This window comes from Xylona heveae (assembly GCF_001619985.1).
Source record: "Xylona heveae TC161 unplaced genomic scaffold L228scaffold_2, whole genome shotgun sequence".
Taxonomy (NCBI): Eukaryota; Fungi; Ascomycota; class Xylonomycetes; order Xylonales; family Xylonaceae; genus Xylona; species Xylona heveae.
In genome coordinates, this window is record NW_017264194.1 from 2,530,182 (window position 1) to 2,544,121 (window position 13,940).

The 13,940-nt window shown below is 48.8% G+C and overlaps 5 protein-coding genes across 5 annotated transcripts; 1 reads left to right on the forward strand and 4 right to left on the reverse strand.

Moving 5' to 3' along the window:
- Positions 1-1,314: 1,314 nt before the first annotated feature.
- Positions 1,315-2,888, forward strand: L228DRAFT_207591 (putative casein kinase; the record flags this gene model as incomplete). The annotated part of the gene is made up of 5 exons (XM_018329724.1): positions 1,315-1,443; positions 1,505-1,574; positions 1,639-1,787; positions 1,855-2,260; positions 2,317-2,888. The coding sequence occupies 5 exons, from the start codon at positions 1,315-1,317 to the stop codon at positions 2,886-2,888; spliced, it is 1,326 nt and encodes a 441-aa protein (XP_018191187.1).
- A 2,081-nt stretch (positions 2,889-4,969) lies between these two features.
- Positions 4,970-5,248, reverse strand: L228DRAFT_203469 (hypothetical protein; the record flags this gene model as incomplete). The annotated part of the gene is made up of 1 exon (XM_018329647.1): positions 4,970-5,248. A coding segment is annotated over one exon (279 nt), but the record flags the coding sequence as incomplete, so codon positions are not given.
- A 3,523-nt stretch (positions 5,249-8,771) lies between these two features.
- Positions 8,772-10,205, reverse strand: L228DRAFT_259029 (hypothetical protein; the record flags this gene model as incomplete). The annotated part of the gene is made up of 5 exons (XM_018334122.1): positions 10,084-10,205; positions 9,558-9,851; positions 9,349-9,440; positions 9,054-9,169; positions 8,772-9,016 (listed from the first exon to the last, which is right to left on the reverse strand). The coding sequence occupies exons 2-5, from the start codon at positions 9,819-9,821 to the stop codon at positions 8,772-8,774; spliced, it is 717 nt and encodes a 238-aa protein (XP_018191189.1). The 5' UTR covers positions 9,822-9,851; positions 10,084-10,205.
- On the reverse strand, positions 9,732-11,885 carry L228DRAFT_244521 (hypothetical protein). Its single transcript, XM_018331944.1, has one exon. It carries the CDS (start codon positions 11,490-11,492, stop codon positions 10,128-10,130), a length of 1,365 nt encoding a protein of 454 aa, XP_018191190.1. The 5' UTR covers positions 11,493-11,885; the 3' UTR covers positions 9,732-10,127.
- A 735-nt stretch (positions 11,886-12,620) lies between these two features.
- On the reverse strand, positions 12,621-13,864 carry L228DRAFT_259031 (hypothetical protein; the record flags this gene model as incomplete). The annotated part of the gene is made up of 2 exons (XM_018334123.1): positions 13,600-13,864; positions 12,621-13,542 (listed from the first exon to the last, which is right to left on the reverse strand). Exon 2 carries the CDS (start codon positions 13,494-13,496, stop codon positions 12,621-12,623), a length of 876 nt encoding a protein of 291 aa, XP_018191191.1. The 5' UTR covers positions 13,497-13,542; positions 13,600-13,864.
- Between the last annotated feature and the right edge of the window lie 76 nt (positions 13,865-13,940).

The following is a 13,940-nucleotide window of genomic DNA, read 5'->3' on the forward strand; positions in this document are numbered from 1 at the left end:
TGCTGATGTCCACAATTCGTGCCTCATACTGTACCCCGTACCAATATGCCGTGGCTGTTCTTCGCAACTTCCCTTTTCGTTCCTGTCTCGGTCGCATCCTCCCGTCGGTCCATTCCAGTTTGGGAAATTTAGTCGGGGGGCTACGGGAGACGTTACAAACTCTCCCTTGACGCTCCAGAAAAAGTTACCGGCTATGAGTTACTTGACCGTCAACCTAGACCTCTCTGGGGTTGCATCTAACTATAGAGAAAAAGAAGCGTTGATTTTTTAGCTGAAATGTTTACCCCCTACTTTGAGAGATCCAAACAGAAATCTCCTTCAGAATATCCTGTATTTTTCATTCTTCTTGCTGAATTTATATGCTTCGACCTGGGCTATGTTTATTTGTCTAGTTTTCTTGAGCAGATCGACATCGAACGAAGGGGAGATGTTCCTCTTCGCTTAAAGGGGAAAAAGTTGGTTTTAGTGGGTGCGCTGTCGCGGCCAAACCCACTTGATTCCCCCCCAAGTTGACATGGTCGCCCCTTCCCTTTTTCCCTTCTTGCAACGGGTCCCATAGAGTTATTCCTGCCTAGTCGTCCCTGTCTACCGCCCCCCCGATCGCCCACAGGAGAGAAGAGGGAGCGAGCGAAAGGGAAAAAAGGCCACCGCCATCCAGCGAAACACAATCTCTCCCTCCGACCCAGTAGTACTCCGTAACTCCCACCCACACCCACCTTCTCCCCCCCCCCCCAAACCTCTTTCAGTTCGCGTTACCAGTACTACTCTAATCCTACTCTCCACCACTAATTACTCGTTTCCTCCTTTGCTCTTTCCCTCCCATCTCTTTACATCCCATCCTCTTGCCAAGTCTCCATCTTATTCCGGTTCATCGCTGCACGACGAGGCGTTGACACGAAAGAGTCGATCCGACTCGACGCCTGCCATCGACTTGCCATCCGGTCGGTTGACAGCCTCGGTCCCAGGGACCAGTTTTTGTAATCGAGAAAAGTAGTGAATCCCATGAACTGATTCTCGACCGACTCATCGATACCTGTCGCTCGTCCTTTCCAAATATCAAACTTTCCTCGCCAGTTCCGTTGTCCTGTCGACCACTCATTCACTCACGACGCTGCTGTCATCCGAACTTCATTGTTGCCATCCTCTTCTGTGAAGGGACGTCTGTCAACATCCATACACTCTTAGACGCAGCCTAATTTCTCCTCTCTGTCATCCTCTTCGACATCAATTCGTGTCTTGTTTGTGATACAACGATCGGACAAGCCAACAAGATATTGTTGACATCACGCTCGTCACGACGAGCTTTCCCTTCCAATGGCTTCCTCGTCGTCCAATGTTGTCGGTGTGCACTATCGTGTAGGAAAGAAAATTGGCGAGGGTTCATTTGGTGTCATCTTTGAAGGCACCAACCTTCTCAACAATCAGCAGGTGGCCATCAAGTTCGTACGTCTAATCGATGATAACACGCCTTTTCATTTCCCGACACAGTACTAACTAGCCGTAGGAACCTCGAAAGAGTGATGCGCCTCAGCTTCGAGATGAATACAGAACCTACAAGATCCTTGTCGGATGCCGTAAGTCTCTTCTGTACCATGAAGCCACTTTCTGGGATCCCACGCTGACGCCTTCTCGCTTTAGCCGGCATTCCCAATGTCTACTACTTCGGCCAAGAGGGTCTCCACAATATCCTAGTCATTGATCTTCTCGGCCCCAGCCTCGAAGATTTGTTCGACAGCTGCAACCGCAAGTTCTCGACAAAGACTGTTGTCATGGTCGCGAAGCAAATGGTATGTTTTGCCCTGTGTACAATAAGCACAAATATCCTAGCAGTCCCAATCCTGACACCCCCTGCAGCTCTCCCGCGTTCAAACGATTCACGAGAAGAACCTCATTTATCGCGACATCAAACCCGACAACTTCCTCATCGGCCGCCCTGGCACCAAGGCCGCCAATGTGATTCACGTTGTTGACTTTGGCATGGCCAAGCAATACCGTGACCCCAAGACCAAGCAGCACATTCCGTACCGCGAGCGCAAGTCGCTATCTGGAACGGCCAGATATATGAGTATCAACACCCACTTGGGCCGTGAACAATCGCGACGAGATGATCTCGAGGCCCTTGGTCACGTCTTTATGTATTTCTTGCGAGGTGGTCTGCCCTGGCAGGGTCTCAAGGCCGCCACCAACAAGCAAAAGTATGAGAAGATTGGCGAGAAGAAGCAGTCCACCCCGATCAAGGACCTTTGTGATGGATTCCCTGGTACGTTCTTTGGATATGGTGCGCACTCAGTGACATGCGGCTGACCTATACAACAGAGGAGTTCAACAAGTACCTTAGCTATGTCCGCAACTTGGGCTTTGAGGATACCCCAGACTACGACTACCTTCGCGATCTCTTCACTCAGGCATTGAAGAACAGAGGCGAGGCTGAAGACGGCGAATACGACTGGATGAAGACCCCGAATGGCCGCGGCCTGGCATCAAAGCCTCACCCAACTCACTATGGCGCCCAGGCTCCCCCAAACTCGTCGGCCAAGGAGCTCCGGGGCCGAGCGATTCCCCCGGGCCGTTTAAACGCCGAGACGCCCTCCCTACCGTCCGCAGCGAAGCCGGGAGTGTCACCGAAACCGGGCGTGGGCAACCCGGACCGTCGAAGCGTGCCCGGCGGACCGCAAGCCAAGCGTCAGAGCGGGGTGTTGGGGGGATTATCCGACTCGCCCACCCCGGCGGCGTCGACTCAGGCTCAGTTCCAGAATAGCAGTCAGAATTTGCGCATGAACTCGACCCAGCCGAACATGTCACAGCAGGCGCCTGCACCCCGGCAGAACCAAGAGCCTCAGCCATCGGCGATGCAAAAGATTATGAAGGTCTTGTGTTGCGGTAGATGATAGAAGACGTGTGTGTGTGTGTCTTTGTGTTTGAAGCATTGGTGGGTGCCTATTTTCTATCCTCCACGCAATCTCTTCCGCTTCTTGACTTTTCCATGACTTTTTTTGCGTGGCCAAGCTGCTGACTTGCCATACTTTTTTTTTTTTTTAGACGATAGACTCCATTCACAGCATTGTTCTGGGTAAACCAGTTGATATGTTGACGATTCTTCAAGCCTGTTTATTTGCCTGCGCGCATGTGTGCATACGGTTGCGTTCCCAGAGAAGCGAAGAAAAGGAGAGGGCTCAATATAGAGAGGCTCGGGAAATAACTATGCGCGCACAAAACACTTTTTAAAAAATCATTGGGGGAGCTTTTTACTCGCGCGCGCAACAATGGGCGGTTCGTGGTTTAATCACAAAAGGGTTGTCATAATTTGCATGGGACTGAGGAATGCCTTGGCCTCTTTTTTTTTTTTTTCCTTTTCCCCTTTTTTTCCTTTGCTTTTTACATTACTGATTCCTCATCACGGCCAGTGTCTCTTTTGTCTTCTTTTTTTCTTTTTTCTTTTTTCTCCTTTTTCCGCTATTGAGCATGTTTATCATCAGCCTGTCAGCCTCGTCTGCTGTGGTTCATAATCCTTGCAGTCCCTTTTGAGATAAAGAGTTTGTTTGCGATTCCAGATGTCGTGTTTTTTTAGTGGCACGTGCGGGCGGGGAGCATAGGGCGTTGTTCAGCCGTCTGCCTCTTGATTTCCATTGCAATTCATTACATTACCTCTTGTCTTAATCTCGTCATTTGGTCATGACCCAACTGTCCTTGAAAGCCTTTTTCCCTTTGTTTCTTTCCTTCCTTTCTTTCCTCTTTTCTTTTCTTTTCCTTTCTTTCTTCTAAGCTCCTTTTTTCTCTTTTCTTCTTCTCAATTCTGATTCTACCATTTTGGTTTCGTGGTGGTACCTAGTTTTAATATCCATAATTCGTCCTTTTGTCTTCTTTCATGCTTGTTTTTTCTATTCCGGCCATAGCTTCATGCAATCATGAATATAACAAATGTCATACAATTCAAAAGTAATCTTTACATGTAGAGGATATGCAAATGGTCAGTTCGTGTGGTATGTCTTGTAGTCGTGTTCTTTCAACTTGTGAATTTGTAATTGGGTAGTTTGTACTATTTCTTACCATGGATGGATCTAGGTATATGACATATGTGACATATGTCTACTGTCTACAATGACATGTAGACACGTCGAGACATTCAAATTATTTAGTGTCCCTTATCCCTATATCCCTTATCCCTATATCCCTTATCCCTATATCCCTTATCCCTATATCCCTTATCCCTATATCCCTTATCCCCTTATCCCTTTACAAAAGCATGGATAGACAAAGATAAGACAACAGGGCTATAGGTCACTACTCGTTCACTTGGGTATATATTAAATTTTCCACATGCAAATCATTTGAACAAAAATAAAAGTGCCATTTTATTTATTTTCCCATTTGATATAGACAAGTGGAGATAAAATAGACAAATTGAGGGTGTAGTAAAAAGAATGTAAAAGAAAGTAAGAAGCAAGAAAGGAGCTAACACCAGCTTTATTGTGTATAACATTTTTTATTTTCCCAGGTGGTCGTAATGTCGTAGCCATAAGAAGCGAGGGGGAGGGGTAAAAAGGAGTGTGTGTGTGTGGTAGTCCGTGAATCATCATCAAATGGTGCAGATAGAAAACAAAAAAAGGAACAAAACACATATATGTCCAAGCTTTTTGAAGATGTTGGAGGGGGGGAATTGCGACACAAGGGAAACCGACCTTGCGGTTTGCGAGACGACCTTGCTGCCATGGTGACTGTTGTCCTTTTAACTTTTTGATTTTGACTTTTATCTTTTTCTGCCTGTCGGCGACAAGCCTCAATTGTAGGATCTCACAGAGATACGACTACATGGAGACTGTGTCCGCAAAGAGGACGAGAAAGAAAGAAAAGGGAAAGAAAAGGAACAGAAGAGAGCCATGACGTAATCACCGGGATTACATCGCAATTGGAAAAGACAAAGTAAAATGTGTTTTGTTGTCACCAAATGATTGAAGATTTAGTCAAAGTGCCAGGTGATCTGGACACGGCCCTCGTCAAGGGTGGCGAGCTGCTGGAAGACGGAGGTGGTGGTGTCGACCGAGTACTTGCTGCAGCCGGGGCACTTGTCGACGACGGTGGCCTGGACGCTCTTGCCGCCGCGGCTGAGGGTGACCTTCTTGCCGCAGTACTGGTTGCCGTTGGAGACGGTGCCCATCAAGTCCGAGGACAGGGCAACGATGGAGTCAGAATCCGAGTTGGTCTCACCGCAGGCACCGAGGCCGGGGGTGTAGTAGGTCAGGTCACCGGAGTTGTCGCTGCCGCTGCCGGACGAAGAGCTGGACGAGGGAGCAGCGGAGCTGGAGGTGGAGCTGGGGGCCACGGAAGAAGACGACGAGGCAGCCGAAGAGGTGGGCGAAGGAGAAGGAGCAGAGCTAGAGCTGGCGCTGGAGCTGCTGGAGGTGGTTGGCGCAGGAGCAGCAGCAGCGGCCTCGGAGGAGACGCTCGAGACGGTAACGGTCGAAGAGGTAAGAGCGGGAGCAGAGCTGGCAGCAACCTTTTGAGGGGCCGAGCTGGCGCTGGGCTTGGTGCTCTCGCTCTCGGACACGGTGTGGCCGCCCTGGTCGACAACAATGGTCTCCATGGGAGCAGTCTCGGTGGCAGCAGGACCGGTGATGGTCAGGGTCGTGCTGATGGTGTGGACAACCTCCGAGGTGGCCGTCACGTAGACCAGGTCACGCTCACGGAGCGGCATGGCCGCGGCCAAGGCGGACAAAAGGAAGGTGGTGAGAATGGTGTTGGCGGTCTTCATCTTGAAAAATTTGTCGTAGAGACACAAAAAAAAAAGGCTCGAGATTGGAAGTTATGTAGTTGGGTACGTTGTGTGTACAAGGGACTGGACTGAGAATCGACTGGCGATTTCGTAGGTAGGAAGGATAGCTGATAGCTGGTAGCTGGTAGGTTCTGCGTTGAAAAAGGAGTGATCAACAGCAGTGAGGTGAAAAGCAAAAAGACGTCGAGCCTTTTTTTGGAAGGAAGGAAGGTTGATGAAGACTGAAAGGATTGTCGTGATGAAGAAGAGGAAAAAAAAAAAAAGAGGGATTGAAACGGGGGGATCAGAGGGGTTCAAGTAGTCGCGAGGGATGTGCGGACAGGGGCGGGAAGGGAAGAGGTTTGTGAGCGGGTCTCCCTTTGGTGCAGATTTGGGTGTGTGCGTGTGCGTGTGCAGGGGCCGCACATGGGGAAGGACACCACCACCATCATCGCGACCCATCCACATCAGTTTTCCCGCATGTAAAAAAGGTTAGAGTAAAGTGTGGAGATTTTTTTTTGATTAATTCACAATGTTGCGTCCACATCATCCACCATCATCCTCATTCGTAAGAGAACGCATCTCTTCTGCCTTGTCGTCTTTGCCGTGATGGATGGCACACTTGTTCGGCCATGCCCCGGCCAATATTCGTGCAACCATTGCAGGATGGGGTATGGTTATTTCAGCCAGGCGTTCAACCTTTTTTTATTATCTATCATGTTCACAGGAAGGTTTCTTCCTCTAGAAGACAATGGAATTGATCAAAGATCTAGTTGTCGCTTTCTCTCAAGTGATCCGGCACTAAAGAGGATCGAGTCAAGACCTTTCAACAACGTGCCGCGTGGTTAGGTGATGGATTGATGGTGTAGTCACTGAAGTGTGTTGGCTCATTAGGTTTTGGTTCCTGAATTGGTGGCTGAGCGCTAAAGCCCTTGAAGCCTCCGATTGGTTGGTGCCTGAAGTACCTCGTGTACTCCTTGTACCCTCGTCACTCTTCATCCGAGACAGGTACTTGGTTTCCCATGGAGAAAGGCGTGCAAACACATGTACTTCACTGCCACCTCCCGTAATTTCTCTGCCTCACACGCTACCTTTCTACAGGTCCATCCCAAGGATCCCAAGGGCAAGTTACGACTGATTTCTGGTGACGAATAGGGAGGATGAAACCAAGAAGTTCCAGTTGTGAGATGAGATGAGTTGGCCAGTGCAGGTGGAACGAGGAAGGGAAATCCATGGATGGGTTCCTTGGATCGACTTGTTCGTCTTCCAATCCCCAGGCAAAATCTACCACGGGCACATGGATCGTCAAACACCCCCGCTCAACCGCCCTCTATTCTTCTCTTCGCCTCGTTCCTTCTTTTTCTTTTCCCCTCGCGCTTGCAGGGATATGAGCGACGATCGACAGGCACCAACAACGGTCCGGTACGAGGTCAAGTCCGCACAGAAAGTGCCATGACTACGTAGAATGTGGTAAGCCGTACATACAAGGAATCACTCTGACTGGTCGTCAGAATTTTATCCCAGTTCTTTTTACTCTTCTTTTTTTCTCCCTTTCACCCCTCACTTTTCTTTATCCCGATGACCAAGTAATGACTGTGAAAGAAAGGTCTCGACTTCTACTGGGATTCGCCTCTGGTTACACCATCACTACCGACCAACCAAAACCCACGTCTGTTTTTCTTTTTCTTTTGCCTTTACCCCTCCATCAGTCCATTACACAATCACCGGCATGCAGTGCGAATTTCGTGACATTTCATTGTACCTCTGCGTACTGCTTTGCGCTCAACAAAAACCAACATTCTCGACCGCCTTGAAATCCCTCATGTAGACCTAGAACCACGTAGAAATGCAAAGGCGGTTGCCGTGGCAAAATCTGTTGGGTAAAGTCCAGACAACCGGTATCACAGGCAAGAAGCTGAAAAGGTTCGGAAAATGAATCGGATTCCGTCATGTTCAGCCCAGTTTCTGATTCCGCGTCGTGCGATAGACAGCGGCATTCCGGGAAAATCCTCCGTAACATTTCAATCTGACTTTGGCAGAAGACTTTGCTAGAGAAGAGAGGGTGTGCTTGTCCAAAAAGTCAGTCGCACGTGTTGCTAGGGACATGGAAACGTGCTAACGAGGCAGAACTGGAATGAGGATCAAGAGCCAGTGCCCTGTAGTGCTGGCGCACTTGTCCAGTCAAAGAATGGGAAAGGAGGCTAGATAACAATTGGGCCTGGCCCAAAGGCACATCTTCGGCTTTTGTTCTCTTTCCTGATTGTTCACCTTTGCTCGTTTCGCTTTGGGCTCAATATTGTTCTGCCGTTGCTTCACAATGAAGTGGTGGTGCTCGACGGGTAGCAAGAAGGGAGAACGGGCGGTACGAGGCGTTCGATCCAAAGGCGAAGGTGCCCAAAGTGGAAATTCTCCACTTCGTCCAAGAGACGGAAGAGAAGAATGGGGTGTGGCCACGCAATTGCCAGAGTCAACCGTGGTTCGCTGTGTGCCCTACCGAGGCTCTTAGCCCCCACCCTACGGAGCCCAATCCCCCAGTAAAAAACTGTTAACTTAACCACAACTCTTGTCCAGCTTTTTCTCTTCGGTCCGACAATTGAGCCCTCTGGGGTTAAGTGATGCGCTTTACCACAGTTAAGGAATCCGTGCCTTCCGCCAGACCCGCTGGCAAGTGCCGGAGCTTACTCTCCTCGTGTCAAGTCTACTACGTAGTAACCTTTCAGAGTTTCTCTCTTCTGCCTTTTGGGCAACGTGCCTCTCCGGCGCTCCGGTCATCGGGCTTCTACTCTCTTTGATGAACCATCCCGATCGACCGCCATCGACCAGTGTCATGGACCGTTCTACGGTAACGGTACTACCAAGTGCCACTGTGTTTTTAGCGCCTTTATCCTCATTGTTCACATCAGCCTTTGATAAGGACAATGCTTCTTTGTTCCATATAGCGCTGCCTTGGCTGCCTTTGAACCCTTTGAAGACACCTCGCGTGTGTATATTAATTTGTGCAACCATTTCCTACCTATCCACTTTAGTCTCTCCACTCCTCGTTCGATAAGGATGCGTCTCCGTAGGGAAAAGCCAAGGCAAGGCGTGACGAGCCCAAGTCTACCACGGAATATATCTTTTTCGTACTCAGAGCCGTACCACTATACCGAAAAGACATGACTCGCGTTCCGGGCAACATGATGATGCGGCGGGAGATCGACTTGGCAACCGCAGCCGTTCCGTAGTACAACTTGTAGTCGTTTTTGCTGTCTTGTTGGTCCATCCATCCTTTTGGCCCATCGCCATCTCATCTCATCCTTCCTACCTGCATCTCTCCCACCGCTTTCCTCTGACTGTGCGCGTCTGAGGGTGTGCGTCTCCCTTCTCTTCCGCACCTCCATCCCAAATCGTTCATGGATGCCTGCTGCTATACAAGGGAGGCTGAGAGATAGAAAACAGAAAAGGTCTAGAACCCCTATAGAAGCTATTCCTTTCCAGGTCACTGTAATTACAACAGCAAGACTTCATTTCAAGCCAACTTCCTCATTTCTCCGTAATCATCAGAATTCATTGTAGACTTAGCCAGAAAGGAAAAAGAGTTTTCCTCCCAAATCACGTACAGCGTCACATATCCCGACAAGGGAACGTCAGAAAGTCTCACGCCCCACAAGGCTTCATCTGGAGGAAAGAAGTCGGGATATTCCGAGCCATACTGGGAGGCGATACAGGTTATAATTCCCGACTTTTTGTATTTTTTGTGTCTATGGTTACTGCCTTATTCGTTTCCCAGCGGAAAAGAAGTGTGGGGAATTGTAAGTATCCAAAGTACTGTGTTGCGCCACGGACCCGCAAATTCCAAGTTGAGCAAACCGCTCCGCTTAGGGAGAGATGAGGTTGGGGGTGGCTTATGCGTAAAGGACTCAGTCATTTTACGCTGTTTGGCTCGTTTGCTCTCTGCCTTGCCTTCCGTTCTCATTGGATCATTGTCCGGATATGGTTGTATGTCCGCGGCGTGTAGAGTGCAGTGACCATCTGTGGCGAGAAATGTGTGGTTCTTGCTTCTTATACCGTTGTATGGTAACTTGGAGTCCATCTTAGATTAGGAGACATCCCTCAACTAAAACTGCTCTTTATGCTGCAGAGTCAGATGCCTTGTTTTGCATAGAGCCAGAAAAAGTATTAATATTAGTGAACAGAAAGGAAGAAATAATAAAAGAAAAAAAGAAAAACCAGCGTATTGAAATTAGTTATCCCCAGCGTAAACAAGGCAAGAAAAATAATTAGAGGTCACTGTAGTACACAGATCAAGATGAACATGAGGAAAATGGAAGCGAAATGGAAGGAGGGTCACGTACGTATCGCCACTGAACAGGATTCTAGGTTTCACGTTGGACCCTCTTCACTTCTCCGCTTCCCCCCGAATCACTCCAGTTTCCTGCTGCTGTTGTGATTGTGGTTGTTGTCCGCTCCATCCCATGGTACCACTGACATTGTGGCTTCCTCCAAGCACTCCTCCCGAGGATGGCATCCACGGTGTTGCATCTCGATCATGTCCATAACCGCCACCAACGCCACGGCCACCAGAGGGAAAGGAATAACCATGGGGAAGCCCAGTCCGCAACGACCCAAACTCAGATGCCTCCCCACGGGGTGGTCCCTGATGCGGAATCACCTCCGGGTTTACGCTACTTCCCGCTCTCCCCATCTTCGCCGTATTGGCCATGGTTGCCACGTCACCAAAGCCTCCTGTTCTCTCCATCTCTCTCATCAGCCTTCTCCTGCTGCGTTCCTCTTCACGCTTCTGATCCCTCAGCCATCTGTCGTCTCCCCTTCTCACCTCTTTCCTCGCTCTCTTTTCCTCCCTCCTTTCCGCCTTTTTGGCACGCTTATCCTCCCTCTTCGCATGTTGATATGCCTTCTTATTCTCCCTTTTCATCTCCTTGCGGCCCTTACGTCGTTCTTTGACCTCAGCTTTTCTATCTTTTCGAGCTGCTTTATGCGCCGCTTTGAGTGCCTTGTATTGCGCTTTGCGCTCGGCCTTACCTAGATGGAATGTGTTTTCCAGAATTGACTTTTGTCTGTACAAGTCTGCTTGCAGAGCGCGGTATGCATCTCGCGATTCCTTGCGCTGTCTTGCGGTTGTTGAGGAGTCAGAGTCAGAGTCGGAATCAGAATCAGACGATGACGAGGACCACGAGGAGAAGGAGGACAGCGAGGAGACAGAGGAGTCAGAATGGCGTCGCCCGGACGGAGAAGGTCTCAGTAGGTGTCCCTGTTGTACTGATTCCGGTTGTAGAGGACGAGATGCGCCTTGGGGAGGGTAAATGGGGGAGGGAGCATAATAGGCCCGCACCTCCGGTGTTTGAGTTTGAGAATTGGATGGATGTCGGATGAATTTCGAGTCTGCCACAGCAGACTGAGAGGAATAGCTAGGCGCAGGCCCCTTTTCTCTGGAGTATCCAGGATATCCAGGAGCGGAAACAGGACCAGGAGCGTCGTAGTCGTTGAAAGATTGCTGGTGGTTGTCATAATCGTGTGATGGAGCCGGTGGCCGAGATTGATGATTATAATTGCCGTGATCCGAATTGTCAATATGGAAATGCTCACGAGACCGTTCATCCACCGCCCTTGCCGAATCATTGGAAGAGAGTGGCGGAGGGCTCACACTCGCGGTCGGAGTATATGCTGGAGGAGCATCCATGGGGATTTGCACCTCGGTATCAGTATCTGACCGTTCTCCATCAACATCTGGCTTCCGTCCCATTGTGCAGACAATACGAAAGCAATTTAAATGGGAAAGCGTTGATTATAATGCAAACGGAAGTGATAGGGCTGACAAGCAGGAATAGAGACTAAAGGGATAAAAGCCAATGACGAAATCCACTGCTGCACTCTTAACCTGAGGAAAATTGAAAGCCTTGAAATGATGAGGTAGATGCGGGGAAATAATATGAGTAGCAAAGTTCAGTAAGAATTAGGTCAATTTTTATATCTCAAACGCAGCAGATAAAACATTTAGGGCAGGATCATTCTCTTCCTAGGGACGTTGAAAAAACCATCAGCTGAATACATGAACCAGAGGGAATTGGAAGAATATATATATCGCAAAGAATTCAGATGGTTCAAACATGCAATCGATGGTGCAATTGAAGAAATATGGCTGCCTGGCATCTAACAAGAATTGTGGCTGAGGCCGCGTCGTCAAGCATCTCACATGGTCCATCAAACCACTACTGTGAGTACTTTGCCTAAATCGGCATGTCGGGGATCGGGGATCCCAGAGAGATGATTCCCCGGGCGGGCCCGGCGGTAGTGGGTATTGTGACGACATTTCCAACTCCACAGAGAGCTCACCTACCGCTTGGAATTGAGTGTCAAAGATGATAATTGTGCATTTCAGCTTCAAAATAAGAAATGTACGTAGTATATCCTCAGAGCAATGACGAATTCAGAAATCGACATGGTTATTGGAAGCCCTACGCACTTTTTTCGTTTCGGCGTTTCACGGCGACAGGTTCTTCCACTCTTGAAGGTGAAGACAGAATGTTGTCATTGCATTATGACAGAGGGAAATATGGCAACTAAGGTATCTAGAATAAAATTTCGAATTGATCTTGATATGCTTAATGTTCTGCATGTTTAAGAAGGCAGTTCAGAGAATGCTGCATATTACACATTCTGGGCATAGAGGAAGTGTTTACGCAGATAATGAATTTGAATTCAAGTTAGTTAAAACTAAGGACAAGTTGGACGGCTATGCGAGCCAAACAAACTGTCACCGTGAAGCTCTAGAATTGATAGTGTCATTGTCAAACACATGAATGTCGAACAAACAGAAAGAATTGACTAGGATCTAAACATGACAGAATGCCAATGAAGCATTGCAGAGCTATCAGTTGTCACTCTGAAGCTCATCTGGTACAGTAACTGGACCGTCACTGCTTTCCTCGTCTTCATCAAGTTCAACAACCCTCTGGCCAACGTCCATGTCAATGTTGAACTGCTGGCTGTGCATTTCAACATCATCAAGAAATCCATTCAGAACATCGTCCATTTGATGAAAGTTGACAGGGAAGAATTCCATCGTAACCTGGACTCCCGCCACAGCTTCAGCATCCGCTTCGATGGCTGACGAATTCAACTCGTTCTTTTTACGCTCCTGCTCTTCGATGGATTCCATGATTTGCTTATAGTCATCACAGTTCGTAAAAATGAACCAAGCAAATTTGTGACGCTGGATACTTCCGTCCAGCCTTTCGAGCTCTGCAACTTCTGCGCCAATCCGAGAAAACCGCAGCCCAGAGTCCTTGATAAATCTACGGACACCGTACAAAATGGCACGCTCCCAACGGAGATGGGCGCGGATCATGCGTTCGACGTGGGCGTGATAGCGAACAGGAAGATTTTCATAGAGCTTCTTCACCCGAACTCTGAGGAAATACTCCGGCTGCCTGCGGCGAATTTGCTCCACCACGTCAAGACCAATAGCTTCGGTAGATCCCTCGCCCTGGCGATGACCAATGAGCTGAGCACGATCCCCCGAGGAGGGAGATTCCGGCTGGCTCTTCTCAGCAGTGGAGTTCGTCATCTCTCCTTTGGGTGCCTCAAGCTCAGAATCAGACTGAACGCTGGACAATCCGGCTTCAGTAGCGGGGGTGGCAACCTGGTCCTGGGCTTGGGTGGTTCCGATACTTTCTTGGGCTTCGGCAGCCTGAGCTCTAGCAGCACGGGCTCGGGCTCTGCGACGACGTTCATTGCGAGTCACCATTATTGCAAGTGAGACTGTTGACAAGTGAAGCAGAGAACGTCAGATTCTAAAGCTGTCAGTCATGAAGAAATATTGGAAAAAGTTTTATTAACGAATTACTCACTTGAATGTTCTTTAAGATAAGTATTCTTGGTTGAAGCACCATGAGCTGCGTTACTTCGTGATCAAGTATTGTCGGTCGAGAGAAGTGGGGGTGGGAGAGGATGTGGACCACGCGTGTTCAACTTCAACTGCAGTAGCTAGTGTGAGAAGTTGACACTTCAGTTTTTGCAAAACTGCAATGCTCGAAATGCTATAATGAGGATAAACCTGACAGAGAATTTAGCTGGCAATTAGAATCCAGCAGATGAGGGGAGAAAGAGATGTCGGCTGATGGAGAAGGGTGAGGTTTGGAATGAGAGAATGGTTGAAGCCTGCTTCAGTCAGACAAGCAAGTGAAAACAA